This window comes from Littorina saxatilis, linkage group LG8 (assembly GCF_037325665.1).
Source record: "Littorina saxatilis isolate snail1 linkage group LG8, US_GU_Lsax_2.0, whole genome shotgun sequence".
In the NCBI taxonomy this organism is placed as follows: domain Eukaryota; kingdom Metazoa; phylum Mollusca; class Gastropoda; order Littorinimorpha; family Littorinidae; genus Littorina; species Littorina saxatilis.
Genome location: NC_090252.1, coordinates 65,943,106 through 65,962,512, shown reverse-complemented (window position 1 = coordinate 65,962,512; position 19,407 = coordinate 65,943,106). Strand labels below are relative to the sequence as shown.

General features: G+C 40.4%; 2 protein-coding genes and 1 long non-coding RNA gene across 4 annotated transcripts in view; all 3 read left to right on the top strand.

The window, feature by feature from the left end:
- Positions 1–701: 701 nt before the first annotated feature.
- LOC138974187 (uncharacterized) overlaps positions 702–19,407 on the top strand; it is a 35,864-nt gene continuing 17,158 nt past the window's right edge. The window contains exons 1-4 of the mRNA XM_070346896.1: positions 702–805; positions 2,315–2,641; positions 3,459–3,598; positions 6,814–6,964. Coding sequence (XP_070202997.1) covers positions 742–805; positions 2,315–2,641; positions 3,459–3,598; positions 6,814–6,964 — 682 coding nt within the window. The 5' untranslated portion in view covers positions 702–741. The remainder of the gene's footprint in view (positions 806–2,314; positions 2,642–3,458; positions 3,599–6,813; positions 6,965–19,407) is intronic.
- LOC138974183 (uncharacterized) lies at positions 8,747–18,452 on the top strand. Of its 2 annotated transcripts, XR_011458338.1 has the most exons (3): positions 8,747–9,114; positions 13,113–16,946; positions 17,885–18,452. XR_011458338.1 is itself a non-coding variant. In XM_070346890.1 (2 exons), the coding sequence occupies exon 2, from the start codon at positions 14,115–14,117 to the stop codon at positions 16,467–16,469; it is 2,355 nt and encodes a 784-aa protein (XP_070202991.1). In that variant the 5' UTR covers positions 8,747–9,114; positions 13,113–14,114; the 3' UTR covers positions 16,470–17,876. The 2 variants fall into 2 exon arrangements, 1 of the variants encoding a protein (XP_070202991.1); XM_070346890.1 differs by lacking the exon at positions 17,885–18,452 and having other exon boundaries at positions 13,113–17,876.
- Positions 9,981–12,941, top strand: LOC138974182 (uncharacterized). The gene is made up of 2 exons (XR_011458337.1): positions 9,981–10,659; positions 11,394–12,941. It is a non-coding gene; the product is annotated as an uncharacterized lncRNA (long non-coding RNA).

Below are 19,407 nucleotides of genomic sequence, written 5' to 3'. Positions count from 1 at the left end.
AAGTGATGATAATTAGTTTTAACGTCCCCTTAGAACCATTTGGCCTAGCTTGGGACAGGTAGAGTTAATAATGTGGGGACAAGACACTGGACAAACATGCAAACAGAGAACACATATGATCGTGTTATATATATCTGGAAGTCTGTTGTTGCGATATTTCAAAATGGGGATGGAAGTAATGATTGTGTACGCGGAATATGGTTGGACTGGAGCGGTTTTGTAGGCTTATTTGCTTTTTGTGTATGTAGAATATGTTTATATTTGTGGCTGAATAAGTGGGTTTTTTAAATAAAAAATAAAATAAAATAAAAACCAGAATCTTAATTTAGCCAAAGGAAAATATTGAAATAACTTGCTAAAATAATATATCAGCATGGGGAACTTAAGCTCAGGTAGGAGGGCAGTATGTTTCCTTGTTTGATCAATTGAGTAGAGCTATGTTTTGTGTTTTAGGCGCTTTAGTTGTTGGGCGTGGGAGGGGAGGGGGGGGGCCTCAAGTCGGGGTAAACACCCGGGAACGTGCCCCTCATGGTTTTGCCGTGAGGGTGTTAAACGTGAATTTCTCTCTCTTTGGGCGATAACAAACGTATTCCGTTTGCAGACGTTTTGTGCAAGGACTATAATAACTCTGTCAAAGTTCCCGGAAGTTAAATACCGTGCGTTATGCGTGGACACTTTTCAGTGGTACCTCAGCCACAATACCCATGGGAGTACCCGTGATTTGCACTGGGTGGAGACATCATGCAATGCTTCAACATGTGGATGATTTGCGCCGCTGTTTGTGTGCTGAATTCTGTTTTTCTTGGTAAGTGGAGGAATGATCAGAAAGTAGTGTAACTAAACAACAAAACGAAAGTATCAGCCGGCAAGTTGATTTCAGTGTTTGAAATGTAAAAGTTTGTTTTATTAAAAGTCCAACGTATAGCGTGCAAGTTCTGTTTATGCTGATCGATTTGCTCGTCTGTTTGTTGTTGTTGTTGTTGTTGTTGTTGTTGTTGTTGTTGTTGTTGTTGTTGTTGTTGTTGTTGTTGTTGTTGTTGTTGTTGTTGTTGTTGTTGTTGTTGTTTGTTGTTGTTTGTTGTTTGTTGTTGTTTGTTTGTTGTTTGTTTGTTGTTGTTTGTTGTTGTTTGTTGTTATTTGTTGTTTGTTGTTGTTTGTTGTTGTTTGTTGTTGTTTGTTGTTGTTTGTTGTTGTTTGTTGTTGTTTGTTGTTGTTTGTTGTTGTTTGTTGTTTGTTGTTGTTTGTTGTTGTTTGTTGTTGTTTGTTGTTTGTTGTTTGTTGTTGTTGTTGTTGTTGTTGTTGTTGTTGTTGTTGTTGTTGTTGTTGGGGTGTGGTAGGGAGTTGTTGTTGTTGTTGTTGCGTGTATGTGTGTGTTGGGGTGGGGGTGGGGGGTGTAAGTTGTCGGTGTGTGTGGCGCTTACGCTATGCCCGTCTCTAACACGCCTGGTCGATGTTGTTTTTTGCTAGATGATTTGAATACATAAATGATATCCGACTTCGCATTACGGTTGTCTATGATTCTTGATCATTTGCTACGATCGTTGACGCGCGTTCAATAAACTAGATCCTCATCCAACTGTTCTTTCAGTTTTCTGTCCAGCTTTCGTTTCACAATTTTTTGTTTTGTTTTTAAATGTGTGTATAACATGAAAATGCAAATTGATTTCTAGGGTTCATTGACGCTACATAGGAACTCGCACACACGCGAACACAAACGATCATGATGCTTTAACATGTTCTGACCAATCAATGACCACAATTATGTAGCCATTCTAGTGAAGAACTGTTCCCAGTAAACGCCCATCGCCTACTTTGGTGAGAAATTGGTGCACGAGAGGGTGTGCAATTACAAAGCACGTCAAGGTCAAGGTAGTCATTTAGCAAGATCATTTTAGCGGTTAAAGACATTGAGAAAGTTTCGTTTGAAATGGGTATCTGTTGACGAAAAAGTTCTCTGTGTGCTGATCATTTGTGTTTGTCAGTTTTGTGCTGTTTTTTGTTGTTGTTGTTTTGCTAGTTTTTGATTCTGGCTTTTCATTTGATATTTATAAGTTTGTAATGTTGGGATATGCACCACACATCCATTTTTTTTATTTGAGAGGATAAAGTCGTCTTTATTGTGCATCTCCATATCTGTCTATATTTGTTTGTATGTCTGTCTGTCTGCCTGTCTTTGTGTCCGTCTGTCTGTCTGTTTCTTTATTATTATATTTTTTGTGTCTGTCTGTGTGTGTGCCTGTCTGTGTCTGTGTGTCTTACATGTTTGTTGTTCGATTTCTTTCCGTTTATTGAATTCTTTGTTTTTTTCCTTTAGCTAACGCAATCTTGAGAATAGATATAGAAAACTGTGACGATCCCGTGGAGGTTCAGGAATTAACGAAACTCCACGTGACGTGTAGTGCGGCGTCAGCGCAGACTGTGACGTGGTCTCTGGATCTGAGCAACGGTTCGTCCTTTAGCGGTCAGTGCACCACCACTCAGTGCACCAATATGACCGTCACACCCAAAGCGATCCTAGCATTTGACAGCGTGGATTCAACCCTCATTGCCAACGTCACGCGTGACGTTTATGGCTCGTCTAACGTCACATGCAAGCCGAACAACCTGTTGCAGCAGTCTCAGTGCCGCATTGACGTCATTGGTAAGTTTTGCAATTTATTCTTTCAAGGCAATTTTTAATGGTACACATTTTAATGGTATGATTTAGCAACGGTATTTCATAGAACGGCCTGTTTGCTTACTAGTAGAGGTATTTTCTTCTCCATTGTCAGTCTCATTACACCCCCGGTATAGGGGTGTGTATAGGTTTCGGTCGATGTGTTTGTGTGTTTGTGTGTTTGTGTTCGCATATAGATCTCAAGAATGAACGGACCGATCGTCACCAAACTTGGTGAACAGGTTCTATACATTCCTGAGACGGCCCTTACAAAAATTGGGACCAGTCAAACACACGGTTAGGGAGTTATTGGTGGATTAAGATTCTACAAGGACTTATAGAGGGACATATTAATGGTCAAAGGGAAATAACCTTCTCAGTTGGTGGCAGTGAGAATGGTAAGGACGGGGGTGTTTTTCCTACCTCGGAGGAATTTCTTGTTTTCTTCTTTTTTAAACCAGGTACAGAAAGAGAAAGAGGGGGGGGCGGAGAGAGAGAGACAGACAGACAGACAGACAGACAGACAGACAGACAGACAGACAAAGACAGACAGACAGACAGACAGACAGAGACAGACAGAGAATGTAAGAAAGTCAAAATCGTGAGTGAGAAATGCAAGGAACAACACGCTACACAGGCAGAAATCATAGCTTTCACCTAGTGTCAAAGCTAAACTATTTGCGTAGTTAGACGTGAAGATAATGTAAGCTTTAATAATTATTTCACGAACTGTGAACATGTTTCAGAGAGATCACTTTCCCCAACTCCCACTCCCATACCACTTTCACTATTTTCCTTGCAGAAAAAGCGCAAGTGACGTCATGTGAAGGACCGACGGTGATTAAAAATATGACGTCATGGTATGTAAATGCGCTGTGCACCATACAGAGCGCCTATTCTTCGCGAGACAACTACACCTGTCGACTTCTGCGTGATTCTGAGGTAATAAACTGATACTTTATATTTTAGTTTACACAAAATGAATTCCTTTCAAATTCTGTGGTAATAAACTGATGCTTTATAATTTAGTTTACACAAAATGATTTCCTTTGCAATATTAGGATCACCACTCAAGCATAGTTTAGCTTATAAGCCATCAGAAGTATATTATAGGTATAATATATATAGGTTGTCACTTGAAATTCTTTGTTTGGCTTTTCTTTTCCGTGATTTTGTTATATATACAGAATTCCTCTGCACCACTCCACACAATAAAAGCTGGAAAACTTTATCAAGCTTAAAAAGCTTATTTATACATCACAGCAAAAAGTTCAACAAAGTGAAAAAAGTTCAATATAATATGCTAACATAAGCATGTCCTTTTATGAACACGATGTCGTCACTTCATTACGTCAATCTATTACGTCACTTTAACATTCTAATAGAAAAAGAAAGTACAAGACAAGAGAAAGGATAACATGCAGGAGAAATAATGAAAGGATAATAACAAGAAGAAATGAAGACAAATTTTGTTTTCTGTTTTAAAAAGCAAACATGATAACGCTTATAATGAGATGCTTCATTGTTTTTATCTGTGGTTGGTTAGACCATTGAATATGAACAGGACGTCATAATATACAGGTAGGATCCATTCTGTGACATGAATTTTCAGTCCTGTAAATTCTTACTGTGTATAGCAAATGCTGACTAGAATATGTTGTCTCGATATCTGTCATGAACACCCTAGTTATTATCAATGCAAAGCTTTTTCACACACAAAATAGTATTTCGTTTGTTTGTTTGTTTGTTTGTTTGCTTAACGCCCAGCCGACCACGAAGGGCCATATCAGGGCGGTGCTGCTTTGACATTTAACGTGCGCCACACACAAGACAGAGGTCGCAGCACAGTCTTCATGTCTCACCCAGTCACATTATTCTGACACCGGACCAACCAGTCCTAGCACTAACCCCATAATGCCAGACGCCAGGCGGAGCAGCCACTCCCCCCCCCCCCTCCCCCGCATTTTTATTTTTTATTTTCATACAAAGCCGGGTTTTCCCGTGTAACATGCCCCTAATGGCTTTGCCGTGAGGGCGTAAAACTTTCATTTCAACGGAGCAGCCACTAGATTGCCAATTTTAAAGTCTTAGGTATGACCGGGGTTCGAACCCACGACCTCCCGATCACGGGGCGGACGCCTTACCACTAGGCCAACCGTGCCGGTATAGTATTTCGTTTAATGTATTCAAATCCATATCATAATTATTACCAAGTTTCAATTCACACAAGATTTGCACTTTTAAATGCGTGTAGACCATCAGTCCGTGCTAGTGTTCCGAAATCTTTTTGTGCAGACTACAAATGTGTGGACATTGTTTTTGCTAACAAAATTAACTTCTATTGCTAAAACATCTTAATAAAAATCAAATTATCACTCGTGTTGCAAGCATCCCACTTGACCCAAGATACTTGGTGTCTCACAATGTGTAGCATTTAGTTTCCCGACACGAAATATTTCCTGCACCGTGTCAGGTATCGGGAAGTTTGAAGTGGTCGTAACCTGATTTTTTTTTTTTTTTTTTTTTACCTGACACCCGTCATGTCTCCTCTTTTTACATTTAGTTAAGTTTTGACTAATTTTTTTAACATAGACGGGGAATCGAGACGAGGGTGCGGTGTATGTGTGCGTGTGTGTGTGTGTGTGTGTGTGTGTGTGTGCGTGTGTGTGTGTGTGTGTGTGTGTGTTTGTGTGTGTGTGTGTGTGGAGCGATTCAGAGAAAACTACTGGACCGATCTTCATTCAATTTCACATGAGAGTTCCTGGATATGAAATCCTCAGTCGGTTTGTTTTATTTTTTTCGATAAATATCTTTGATGACGTCATATCCAGCTTTTTGTGAAAGTTGAGGCAGCACTGTCACGCCCTCATTATTTAATCAAATTGATTGAAAATTTGGTCAAGCAATCTTCGACAAAGTCCGGACAATGGGATTGATTTTCAGCTTGGCAGCGTAAAAATTAGTTAATTAGTTTGCTCATTAAAGTTGTCATTAAAACCGAATTTTCACTAACAGATTTAAAAATGATTGAATCGTATTCCTCAATTTCTCCTGAATTCAAAAACATATACATATGTCATGTTTACTATAAAAATGTGCTCACAGTTACAGAAAATAAGTTTAAGTAAGTACTGCGTTCGCGCGCTATACGCGGTTTTTCGGTGTGGTTAGTCGAGACTATCTCATCACAGTCTCGGCGTTGACTGTTTTATGGTGTTAATCTGCTATTTTGATGCCGACAGCTTGACTAAATGTTTGTATATTGCTTCACGGGACTTATTTTTTTCCTCGTTTGGAATGCAACCCTTTCTCTCTTAGTAACGTCCTTCAGCTGTGCCCCCTTCAAGCGGCACTACCCGTGGAGTGTTTATACAAAACACACACGACGACTGCAACATACATAACCGTCACACGCTTTTTCAGAAATCCCAAATTGAAGTGCTTTGCCATTTGTGTGTGAAACGTGTTTTAACTCTGAAAGAAAGAGCGGCTGGCAAGTGTCGCTTGCCCGAGGCAGAACTCTCTAAAAGCACAGTCTCTCCGCTGCCTCATTCAGTTGCGAACGAAAAGGCAAATAATTCAAACGCTTCAAACCCTGAAGCTTTTTGATTATTACAGCATAATCATATTCAGTGTCATTGTGTAATTTAGTTTGTTTTGCATTTTTTTTAATTTTTTTTTATATGATTCTGTTTTTATATGATTCTGGTTCCAATACACGCACCTGTGCAGGCGGATAATATCCGTTTAACTTCTCGCACACAAAAACACAGACGGGCCTTCAGTGGAAAACCCTCGTCATGGAAATAGCGCAGGAAGAAGCGCGGTTTTTCCTAACAGGCGTGATGGTGGAAAAAAAAGGGGGGGGGGGTAGTTGCGGGGCGGTGGGAAAGGGGGGGGGAAGGTAGTTGCGGGGCGGTGGGAAAGGGGGGGGGGGATAGTTGCGGGGCGGTGGGAAAAGGTGGGAGTGGGAGAGAAAGAGATCTTGGTGGGACAGAGAGTAGGGAACGAAGACTTTGAATGAATGAATGATTGATTGGTTGGTTGGTTGGTTGGTTGATTGATTCATTGATTCGCTGTTTCTTTGATTGATTCATCGATGGATAGATAGATTGATGGATGGGTTAATTGTATGTTTTTTCATCATCAATGATCAGGTCATTGAAACCCGAAGATACTCTCCAGTCAATAACGCCACCAGCACGTGCAACTTTACTACGGAACTTCCTGCCGTCAACGCCACCAACTCTTACGAGATTATTGTCGCCCCTGGTGCAGTAAAAGAGCAGATAGGAAACGTAACCGTTGGTAAGAATTGTCCTTCTTTCATTCACTTTTCTCTCTTTTAAACCCATCAAAACTTGTGTATGTCCAATTTTAGATTGATTTTAATGAGCTATTGACTATTTTATAAACAAACCAGCACCGTAAAAGATGTCAGTAATGTTTATACAAACAAAAATGATTGAGATAACTGGAATGACAACGAGGCTCGCTGAAGTCCTTTTAGGCACTTAGACAAAAAGCAGAAGTAGGAAAGCGGTTTTATATAATTCTTGTTCAATTCTGTGCCTTGTTGTCCTTTATCTTTCGGTTTGACTTGAAGAGACAGAAACACACACAAACACACTGACAGACTAAGACAGAAAGAGACAGACAGATACAGACAGGCAGACAGACAGACACAGACAGACAGACACACAGACACACAGACAGACACAGACAGAAATGGAAAACAAATATGAGACGATGGACATATGCGTGTTTTATACTCTCTAATAAAGTGGAATCCTTTTCTTCAGTCCAACCCCACCCTCCGATGTAAGACTGCCTCCTTGTAATACTTTCACACTCAGTCATACGTTCGTGCAAATCGTAGACAAGACGTCGAGGGTACAGGGTGGTGAACTTTAATCGTCGTTCGGGAACACAGCAAGAATCATGGAGATGCAAGTCAGAATAAAACTCGCCCGCCTTAGCTTAAAGCAATACTCTCGTGTTAGGCCTAAAAAAAAAATAGGTGTGGTTACGGTAACCCGACCTACCCTATTTTTAGGGGCCGACCCTATAACTTTTTATTACATTTGTCAAAACAAAACAAAAACAAACAAAAAAACAGTGCAGAAAACGGAATGAAAGCGAAATCGCCCGAGTCGCACACTTATTTCCCTGTCAAGTACGTTTAATAAAAAAAAGTTAAAAAAAAAAAAAGTGATTGCCTACCTTCCTACCCTATTTGTTTTGGGTATGCTACCGTAACCACACCTTTTTTTTGGGGGGGGCCTTACCTTCTTGCTCGCTCCGGAGATCTAGTCTGAACATTCTTCCCAGTCCGGTATTGTATAAACCTGGACACATAGGGAAAAGATAACAGTATCAAACAACCATGCTCCTTGCCTATCACTAGTGTTGGCCCTAAGTCGATAATACGACACAAGCTTTGCCCTCCGGGTCTACAGATATAGGCGTTGTTGGGTTGCTTGTTATTCTTCAGGTCAACTGAGGCATGTTATCAAAGCGACCATTCAATTATGATATTTGCCTATCGGATTGTGCAGCCCGCGGAATAGCTGTTACAGAGGGGGTCGGCCCGCTATTGGGCGGGTCCGCTATTGCGCGAGTCTGCTATTGCGGGGGTTAGGGTTAGGGTTAGGGTTAGACCCGCGCAATAGCGGCCCCGCGCAATAGCGGCCCAGCCCCTTACCTAAAGCCTTTTATCACCCCTTTTCGTGCCAAGTTGCTGGAGACTTAAGGAATGCAACTCCTGTGTTATGAGAGGGTAAATTTACATAGCGCAATATTATATTTGATTGTGATAGTCTTAAGAGACGTGTGACCTTATTTAGATTTTATCTGTAAATTTATTCAATTCAAAGATGACACGGACAACACTTTAGGTCAGTGTTAATGAAAGTATAATAGGTGTGCTTGTTGTTACATACGTGAACCTATGTTTTATGTGTGTTGTCCTTTTGTCCAACTGTTGTTATAATCGTTTACAGGCAGGCAGGGTGTGCCGAAGATAATCTTCCATTTTTATGTAACATTTTAATGGACAATAAATTGTTGTTATTGTTATTGTCACGGTTCAATATTGTTAAAACTGATTGTTTCCAGTTTTGCCGAGATATGTGGTAGAAGGGAGGGAAGTCAGGTTAGGAAAACAAAACAAGCTTAAAACGAGTTATAGAACCTAGGGTCAGAAGTGAGACGGTCACGTGAGTGTGACGGACAGGACGGCAGTTGTAACCTAAACTCACAGCGCGAGGACATGAAGTGTCGGTCTCAGGTGGTTCTCGATTGAACTCCTGACAGGACGGAAAGTGTGAAGGCTTGTTTGAATTCCGTTTCCCTAGAACAGTGTGGTGTGGTGTCTTCAAGGAAGAAAGCCCTTGTTCAAATGGCTTCTGTCAAGATGATGTTTTGCTCAGAGATTCATCCTATCACGGGATATTATGGTGAGCGAAAATGTTGAGTCTGCAGTGTGAGCGTGTTATGCTGAATATTCTGTAACTAGCAAGACCCTTAGTATGTTGGAAAGAATGTGTGAATATGTGCTTTATTTTCTGAGTTTCAGTTTGATATATGTTCGATTGTAGTAGGTATTATTTGGGATAGGAGGGTGGTAACATTTTCAAATTGCCTATGCGCCTGTACATAGTTTGGCCATGCATTTTTCGTTTTCCAAAATGGCGGACCTCATGGTCCCACATGGTAAATAACTTTGAAGCTACCTGATGTAAAAATGATTTAGGAGATTCCTAAAATGTAAATGGATACATGTTGTTAAAATGTGAAGCAGTAGGGCTTGGATTTTGAATGAGAGTGTGAAGATAAATTTACGGACAATGAGTAACTGTTTCTGGGGAAAGTGGGTTATGTCCATTGAAGGAAGAGCGGAGAGTTGTGTCCCTTGAATTCAAAATGGCGGAAGCATGTTGTTTTAATTTTCATAACCTGTTGTGAACATTCTTTGGAAGTGCGAAAGGCTTTCATGTGAGATAATTTTGTTGTGAATTTGTAGAACATGTTTGACCTTGACCTTGTGTGTCTATAAGTGGACAGGAAGTTAAAGAGGTCATAAGTTGTCATGTTTTAAAAGCAATTTTGACTTTGTGAATACTTTTGCAAAAGTAAAATAACAACTTTGAAGAAAGTTAACTTGTAAATAATTTCGAAGAAGAATCTTCATGTTCTGATTGTGAATCGGAACTTAGATTATTTTTGAAGGAAGATTTTTCATGTGGACATTGGAAGTTCATATTTGTAAATTTTTAGGTCCAAGTTCAGCAGCAAAATGGAATTGTTGTTTGAACTTGGAATAGGTTGCGGCACACCCCCTGATAACTGACCATCAATGTGTAAAATCATCTATTTTTGGTCTTCTTTCGATAATGATTTCTCAGTCACTAATCCACCAATGTTTGCCTACTAAACATAAAATTGAAGAACAATCTTTTATCTTTACAATACTCTTGGTTTTGTTTGAATTGATTAAATGTGTACCTCAAGCCAATAAAAATAAAAACCCATGTGTTGCGCTGCTCGCGGCATTTTGGACCGCCATGTTTGCAGCCTTTGTGTGTACAGATTTTCGTGTGCTTGTTTCGCGGCCTTGGCTTGTGTTGGACATGCGACCTACACACCTATATTTAGTATCAAAGTGTTCACGGAAGAATGAGGTTTTTAATGATGTAAAGTAGAGTTGTCTTCCAATTAAAAGCATGGGCGTAAAATAGATTTTTCTACAAAAGTTGAGTATTTTTCAACGATTCTGACAAAAATATCCACCTAAAACGCATCCTAACTTCAAGAAAAATGAAGCTGAATCCGTACCCTTTCGAATGAGGTACTAGGTTAATGTATTCATGACGTGTCCAAGGCAAGCGAGCCAATCAAAACGAAGGGTCCGTCCGCGATGTTCGAATTCGCCAGTCACAAAATGGCGAGTGAAGAAAGTGACGCCGCGGATGCGATTGTGACGGACAATTCAAGTGGAATCGGTAAGTTTACTGGTTTTTTGTTTCAGTTTATGCTAGAAAAATGATGTAGGAAGATATCTGTTGTAGTATTTTGCACATATTGGGAAAAGTATTGCAGAAATCAAAACTTTCAGCGAGTGCTAGCGGACACGATGTTCGAAGAAGTTTCATCAGACCGGAAGTGGCGGTCGGTTCGATAAAAATGACTTTTTCCAAGATTTACACATTATTATAACAAAAATACACATCTAACACAAAAGATTAGAGTCTTTTGGAGTTGTCTTATTTTATTTTTTAAAGGTAGTGGTAGGATTACGTTGTAATTTGGATCAAATCGACAGCGTCTGTTCGGTCAAGGGAGGTAATCACCATAATGCGTCCGATCCGCACCTTGTTTTGTGTTGTACGACGTGATACATTTGAACTAACGAATTGATACGCTTCGCTGTGAATAAATAAAAATGTTATGGCAACAAATAGATAGACTGCACAATATTCTTTTCACTGAATGAAGTCAAAATAATGAAACTTTTAAAAGAAAATAAGAAAAATAAATAAAATGTCACTTTTTTTTGTTATTATCTTTTTAACATTTTTCTTCAACAATTATTTATTTAGGCAAGCACAGATTTATAATGACACATTCAAAAGCAATGTCACTGTTTGGCAGTGAACCTGAAAGTGACACAGAAAGAATCAGGACACACACACTGTATATATTGTTACAACTTCTGGCTTTTTTTGTGTGTGTGCAGAGGGTGAAGTGTTTGAACAGCTGAAGGCTGTTTTTCTGGCAAATGGAAAAGGCAGCTTCCTGCGGTTGTCCTCAGGGATCAACTACTACTCCAGACGTTGCTGTTGAGGGATAAGGATACAAAACATATGATGAAGCTGCACTGTTTCTCAACAAACTTCCGGATGTACCTGTTGCAAGACTTCGGTACATGCTTGTGTCTACAAATGCGAAGAAAGATGTGTCTTCAAGTTCTTCACTGTGTGACACAGACAGCCTTGGACCTTACTTAGAAGGCATGCCCCATCGTCATCTTCAGGGCGTGCGTTCATCGTGGAAGCACCACACAACTTGGGACAAACGTATCGTGCCTTTAAGGCCTACGTGATTGAAAATGTGCTGCAAAATAAAATGACTGTGCTTCCGGCTAGCTTTTTTTTGGGGGGGGTCTTTGTGCTGAAGGGGTTCCTTTAAAGGGAGTATTGTACTTTTACTTGATAGTAAACTTGGATTCTTCTTTGCTTTCAAATTTGTGGTAAATCCATCAATTCGTTCAAAAGTTGTGACAGTTTTTGTGTGTGTACAGACAGCAACATGCCAACTCTTTTTCATATTTTTATGATTTTTCTTTCTTAATTTCCATATTTTTCAAGCTATCAATCCCACATTTTGCAAGAATGTAGATAAACGTAGAATGTGCTATGTCTCAAAATTTCATTTAGATACTCCAAGTATTTCAAAAGTTATGAAGCTTTGCATATATGTACTGGGGGGGTGGGTCCTTTGTGCTGAAGGGGTTCCATTCAAGGGAGTATTGTACTTTAACTTGATAGTAAACTTGGATTCTTCTTTGCTTTCAAATTTGTGGTAAATCCATCAATTCGTTCAAAAGTTATGACAGTTTTTATCTGTGTACAGACAGCAACATGCCAACTCTTTTTCATATTTTTATAAAATTTTTTTCTTAGTTTCCATATTTTTCAAGCTATCAATCCCACATTATGCAAGAATGTAGATAAACGTAGAATGTGCCATGTCTCAAAATTTCATTTATATACTCCAAGTATTTCAAAAGTTATGAAGCTTTGCATATATGTACCTGGTAGAACTGCCGGCCGGACGCCGGTCAAATTGATGTTTTTCCTGACTTTGGCAATTAATAAGTCAAAAGGTTATTCCAATAATGTCTTGAAAAAAATTGGGCATGTTCTATATATATTTGTTTGGAAGATCTGACAGTTTCAGATATCTGCTGTCAATAATTTCAAATCTGTGATGGCCTAAACTTGCCCCCCCGGGCAGTTTTGGTTTGTTTTCCGCTTTGTTTTTCGTAAAGTTTCAATGCTTACTGGTAAAACAAATATGTGACTAGAGTGCTGGAACAATGATTTCTTTCTATTCCTGGTTGCTGAGAACTGATTCTCATAAGCTGAATTGACTGAGCAATTACTTTGTAGTAGCTTTGTGCTGTTAAAGTTGCCCTATTTTTCAGTTTTAAATCGCATCGCGACGGCGTACATCTTAAAATGCCAATATCTCAGGAACTAATAAAGGTATCCACTTACTTTTTTGTGTGTTTTGCTTGTTTTTTATTGTTCTTTAAAGATACACCAAAACATACACTCTCAATTCATAACAAAATTTTGACTGCCGCAACCTACTTGGAAATAAACACACAAGGTTTGGTGACTATGGTTTAGGTCTTTTGATCAGATTACTTAGACCAACTTTTATTTAACAGATCCTGCGGTGAATCCAGCCTAGATCAGATGTCAAGCCTGTAAATCCAGTCCTCAGGACATTGAGCTTGTTCTCGATGCTGATCCTGATGTGGAACCTGTCAGCTTCGTCCGCGTTTTGTCTTCGACTGATCCTGATCTAACACTGATCGGGAACTCAACTTTGTTTACGTCGTCGAATGATCTCGTGCATGAGCTAACACTGATAGGGTTCTCGACTTCATCCTCGTTTTCATCGTCGGCTGATCCGGGTCAAGATCTGACACTGATTGGATTCTCGGCTTTGACTTCGATCTCGTCGTCGAATGAGATAATTCTGGTTAGGAGACTGATCCTGGCAGGCTTGTCAGGCAAATGAACAACGAGTCTGGATAATTGTTCCGAAAACTGTTTTCTTAGTGTTTGACAATATTGGTTTATTCTGGCACTTTTTCAGTTATATAAGTATATTATGTTATAGTCATTTTTCCTTTGAGTTATTTCTTTTTAGTTTGAGTGCATGAAAGTTGATAATGTTGTTGTGTTTGTGATGATCAAGTCTTTATTGGTTGACTAAATTGATTTGGTCTGCAAATAGTTTTCCTGGTTTAGTATAGGGCATGAAAGCGAGTGATTGAGTGTGAGTATCTGATTTAGATTCTGTGTATTCATCTTCCACGCATCAGTGCGTGACAAATGGTGGCAGCGGTGGGATTGTTCGACTTGTATTAGACTTACAGTTTTTTTGGGAGTAGACAAATTGTGAGAATGATGGGGGTTGGAGGGTAGATAGCCTAGGATGTCATGATATTTGCGATGCAAAGGTGTTTAAGGACATCTACAGAGTGGTTTGCGTTTCAAATATGGATTAGTTTTTGTTTTGGGTATAGATTTAATTTTGATTGGATTGTTCGTTGAATTTCCGAATGTTGTCCTTGTCAGATACTATTGGTTGTAGATAGTTCATTCTTTCTGAGTGAGTTCTGATTGAATAGTGGTCTAGCCAATGATTACTGTTTACAACAATGTCGGAGGAAGCTCCCAGCCCGGTTGACGAGTTCGTGGGGAGAATATTGAGATCTGGTGCAATGTATCCTGTGCAACCCTCATCAAAGGAGACTGCAACGTTGTTAAAACCACCGTTCCAGACTAGCACTCCGTTGATGAACCCAAGGCACCAGGATGAAGGATCAATACTACAGGGATCAATGAGTCTGGGTTCCTTACCCCCTCAAGCGACATCAACAGGAGGAGCGAGAATGAAAACTGACCCATCTTATGATAAAAGATCGCAGGAATTTAGACCTCAGCAATCTCGTGCAGGAAAATCTACCACGAGACAAGACGCCAAAACCCAAGATGAACAAGTATCAGAGTTAGCCTGCTGGGAGAGATATCAGGGTTTGGCAACTTCAATGGGTCTTTCAGGAATGGCTTTAGCAACTTTTGTGGCAGACCAAGTACAGAAGGAAAAAGACCTGCGACGACAGGAAGTATTGACGTTACGGCAAGAAACTTTGCGTCGAGAAGAGATGCAGATATTGCTGCAGCAACAAGAAGAACGAATGCAACGAATGCTTGATCAACAGGAAACTTTGCGTCGCGCTGAGTTGAAACAGCAAGAAACACTTCGTCGTGAAGAAATAGAGTTACAGGAAAAAGCACGCCAAGAGAAGTTGCAGCTCCGACAACAAGAGATAGAAATTTCACGTGAAACCTCTCGTCGTGAGTCGACGACTACATTCCATGACAACTACAATGTCATCATGACGAAATGGGATGAGTCACAAGACTTAGATTTTTTCCTGCAGAATTTCGAACGTGTTGCTACAACTCACCAATGGCCAGCCAACAGATGGGCCGTGAGGCTCGCAGATCAACTCACTGGGCGAGCACAAACGGCAATGTTAAAGATGAATCCTGAAGACGCAGGGGACTATGAAATGGTAAAAGCTGCCTTGGTGGAAGAGTACCATAAAACGCCCGATCACTACAGAAGAATGTTTCGGGAAATGAGGAAAACGCCGGAAGAAAATTTCAAACAATTCGAAGAAAGGATGCGGTTAGTGTGTAACCGATGGATTGACACATCGGGAATCACCAAAGATTTTGAAAACCTAAAAGAACTGATCCTCCTGGAGCAGATGCTCTCATCGTTGGTCGGCGAGCTGGGGTGTTATGTGAGGGAGAGGAAGCCCAAGTCAGCAAAAGAAGCAGCAAGGATTGCATTCAATCACCTGGATGCTAAAAGGGAAAGCAAACTGGACTCAGGAACAGTTCATTCATCCAACCACGGAAAGGAGAAGAATCGGGACAAAAACAAACAGGAAAATACGTCTTCAGGGGAAGAAGACAACTCAGGAAGCAAAGGTGGAAATCGGCCAGCAAGAGACTTGTCTTCAATAATTTGCCACAAGTGTAAAAAACCTGGACATCTCATGCGCGACTGTAAGTCAAAGGGCTTCAATGTGATCCACACTTCCGGGAAGAAACGGGTCCCGTTGTGGCATAAACTGGAACCACTCTGTGAAGAATGCGAGAAAATTCCGTTCCGGAGAGATCTTCAAGTCAGAGTCAACGGAAGGGTGTGTTGGGCCATGCGAGACACTGGGGCTGACGACATCTGTGTTAAACCTGAGTTTGTAAAGAAGGAAGACTACTTGGGGACCACAGAGACGGTGTGTCTGGCAGTGTTGAAGGTATCGGGAGAATATCCAAAAGCGTACATCGAGATCGACACCCCGTTCATAAAGGGGAAAGTACAATGCATAGTCATCGATGATATGGGACCAGATGTCTTCGTCGGAGAATACGCAGTGCGTGACAATGGGGAAAGCGAGCAGCTTCCGGTCTACCCCAAGAAGAGTCTATTAGTCATCACTAGGGGCCAAGCAAAGAAGGAAATCAAGATCAAGGTGACCCCCGTGATACAGATTGAAGGCTTGGACGTGACTCCAGATACTCTGAAGAAACTTCAGAAGGAAGATGTGTCGTTAAAAAGGGCGCATGAAGCTGCAGTAAAGAAAACACCGGTATCTCCGAACTCAAAGGTCACTTTCAAATACGCCAAGGGGATTCTAAAACGAGTTTTCACTGACCATACAGGGACTCACACACAAGTTTGTGTACCTCAAACACTCCGCCATGTGGTGTTGAAGCACGCCCATGACACCCCAATGAGTGGACATCTGGCAACAAAGAAGACACGGGAAAGAGTCTGGAGCACTTTCTATTGGCCAGGCATGTGCACGGAGATCCAACGTTACTGCCGATCATGCGACAGATGTCAAAAGGTGACACCTCGAGGCAAGGTCTCCAAGGTCTCCAGCTTCAACCCTACGCCATCGCGATCCAGGCGATTCCTGGCAGCGAGAACGTAGGCGCAGACTATCTCAGTCGGGCGGTTGAGTAAACTGTACCGTGATATCAAGAACTGTAACTGCAAACGTACTATGTAGTTTGAGCTTTGGAGGGGCGTGTGTCACGGTTCAATTTTGTTAAAACTGATTGTTTCCAGTTTTGCCGAGATATGTGGTAGAAGGGAGGGAAGTCAGGTTAGGAAAACAAAACAAGCTTAAACGAGTTATAGAACCTAGTGTCAGAAGTGAGACGGTCACGTGAGTGTGACGGACAGGACGGCAGTTGTAACCTAAACTCACAGCGCGAGGACATGAAGTGTCGGTCTCAGGTGGTTCTCGATTGAACTCCTGACAGGACGGAAAGTGTGAAGGCTTGTTTGAATTCCGTTTCCCTAGAACAGTGTGGTGTGGTGTCTTCAAGGAAGAAAGCCCTTGTTCAAATGGCTTCTGTCAAGATGATGTTTTGCTCAGAGATTCATCCTATCACGGGATATTATGGTGAGCGAAAATGTTGAGTCTGCAGTGTGAGCGTGTTATGCTGAATATTCTGTAACTAGCAAGACCCTTAGTATGTTGGAAAGGATGTGTGAATATGTGCTTTATTTTCTGAGTTTCAGTTTGGTTTATGTTCGATTGTAGTAGGTATTATTTGGGATAGGAGGGTGGTAACATTTTCAAATAGCCTATACGCCTGTACATAGATTGGCCATGCATTTTTCGTTTTCCAAAATGGCGGACCTCATGGTCCCACATGGTAAATAACTTTGAAGCTACCTGATGTAAAAATGATTTAGGAGATTCCTAAAATGTAAATGGATACATGTTGTTATAATGTGAAGCAGTAGGGCTTGGATTTTGAATGAGAATGTGAAGATAAATTTACGGACAATGAGTAACTGTTTCTGGGGAAAGTGGGTTATGTCCATTGAAGGAAGAGCGGAGAGTTGTGTCCCTTGAATTCAAAATGGCGGAAGCATGTTGTTTTAATTTTCATAACCTGTTGTGAACATTCTTTGGAAGTGCGAAAGGCTTTCATTTGAGATAATTTTGTTGTGAATTTGTAGAACATGTGTGACCTTGACCTTGTGTGTCTATAATTGGACAGGAAGTTAGAGAGGTCATAAGTTGTCATGTTTTAAAAGCAATTTTGACTTTGTGAATACTTTTGCAAAAGGAAAATAACAACTTTGAAGAAAGTTAACTTGTAAATATTTTCGAAGAAGAATCTTCATGTTCTAATCGTGAATCGGAACTTAGATTATTTTTGAAGGAAGATTTTTCATGTGGACATTGGAAGTTCATATCTGTAAAATTTTAGGTCCAAGTTCAGCAGCAAAATGGAATTGTTGTTTGAACTTGGAAATAAACACACAAGGTTTGGTGACTATGGTTTAGGTCTTTTGATCAGATTACTTAGACCAACTTTTATTTAACAGATCCTGCGGTGAATCCAGCCTAAATCAGATGTCAAGCCTGTAAATCCAGTCCTCAGGACATTGAGCTTGTTCTCGATGCTGTTCCTGATGTGGAACCTGTCAGCTTCGTCCGCGTTCTCGTCTTCGACTGATCCTGATCTAACACTGATCGGGAACTTCGTCTACGTCGTCGAATGATCTCGTGCATGAGCTAACACTGATAGGGTTCTCGACTTCATCCTCGTTTTCATCGTCGGCTGATCCGGGTCAAGATCTGACACTGATTGGATTCTCGGCTTTGACTTCCTTCTCGTCGTCGAATGAGATAATTCTGGTTAGGAGACTGATCCTGGCAGGCTTGTCAGGCAAATGAACAACGAATCTGGATAATTGTTCCGAAAACTGTTTTCTTAGTGTTTGACAGTATTGGTTTATTCTGGCACTTTTTCAGTTATATAAGTATATTATGTTTTAGTCATTTTTTCTTTGAGTTATTTCTTTTTAGTTTGAGTGCATGAAAGTTGATAATGTTGTTGTGTTTGTGATGATCAAGTCTTTATTGGTTGACTAAATTGATTTGGTCTGCAAATAGTTTTCCTGGTTTAGTATTGGGCATGAAAGCGAGTGATTGAGTGTGAGTATCTGATTTTGATTCTGTGTATTCATCTTCCACGCATCAGTGTGTGACAGTTATTGTTATCCCTCTCTTCGTTCAAGGCATTATTGAACATGGAACATTTTTATCACCCCTCTTTGTGGCAATTAAGAGCTTTGTCATCATTTTCACGAATCCAAAAACAAAGAGACTGCCAACGTTCCAAAATTCAGAATTAAAAAACAAGAAAGGTAGTTTTTTATCATTTTCACGAGTTTTCATTGATAACCAGCTGGGGAACAAGTCTCATGTTCCCCATGCAATAAATCGCCGGTTACCATAGTTGCAGGAAGCAGGTTAAATGAATAATCAAAAGCAAACCCAATAGAAACGCTCGGGGATTCTTCGGCTCTTTTCGTTGGCATTTCCCCAGACCTAGACAGACGACACTTCTTCGCAAATTTCCGAAAACGAACTGGCAAACAGAAAAGTAAACAGAAAACAAATGTACTTCATGAAAGGTATTAAATTCATGCTTAATCGCAAACAAATAAAAACCTAGCGATATGTTTTGTCTTCTTACAAAGTCATGGAGTGCGTGTATCTCTGTTTCGATTCACAGACGTTCGAAGAAACATGAACGTCCAGTCAAACCAATTGTGACCCTCCACCACGGAATGAGTCGCATGTCACCTTTGCATGATTTTCATATTTTTACATTTTCATAAAGAATTTGTTATGCTCTATACAGTGGTGAAAACCGTTTTAGAAAAGAGCAAAAACTGTTTGAGTTATAAGCCTGTGACTAAGGTGACCCTCACACTGTTACCAGACACTCCCCGGACTTATATAAATTGCATAAAATAAAAATTTAAACAAATTTAAATAAATCCCTGCGCTTAGAACTGTACCCACGGAATACGCGCGATATAAGCCTCATATTGATTGA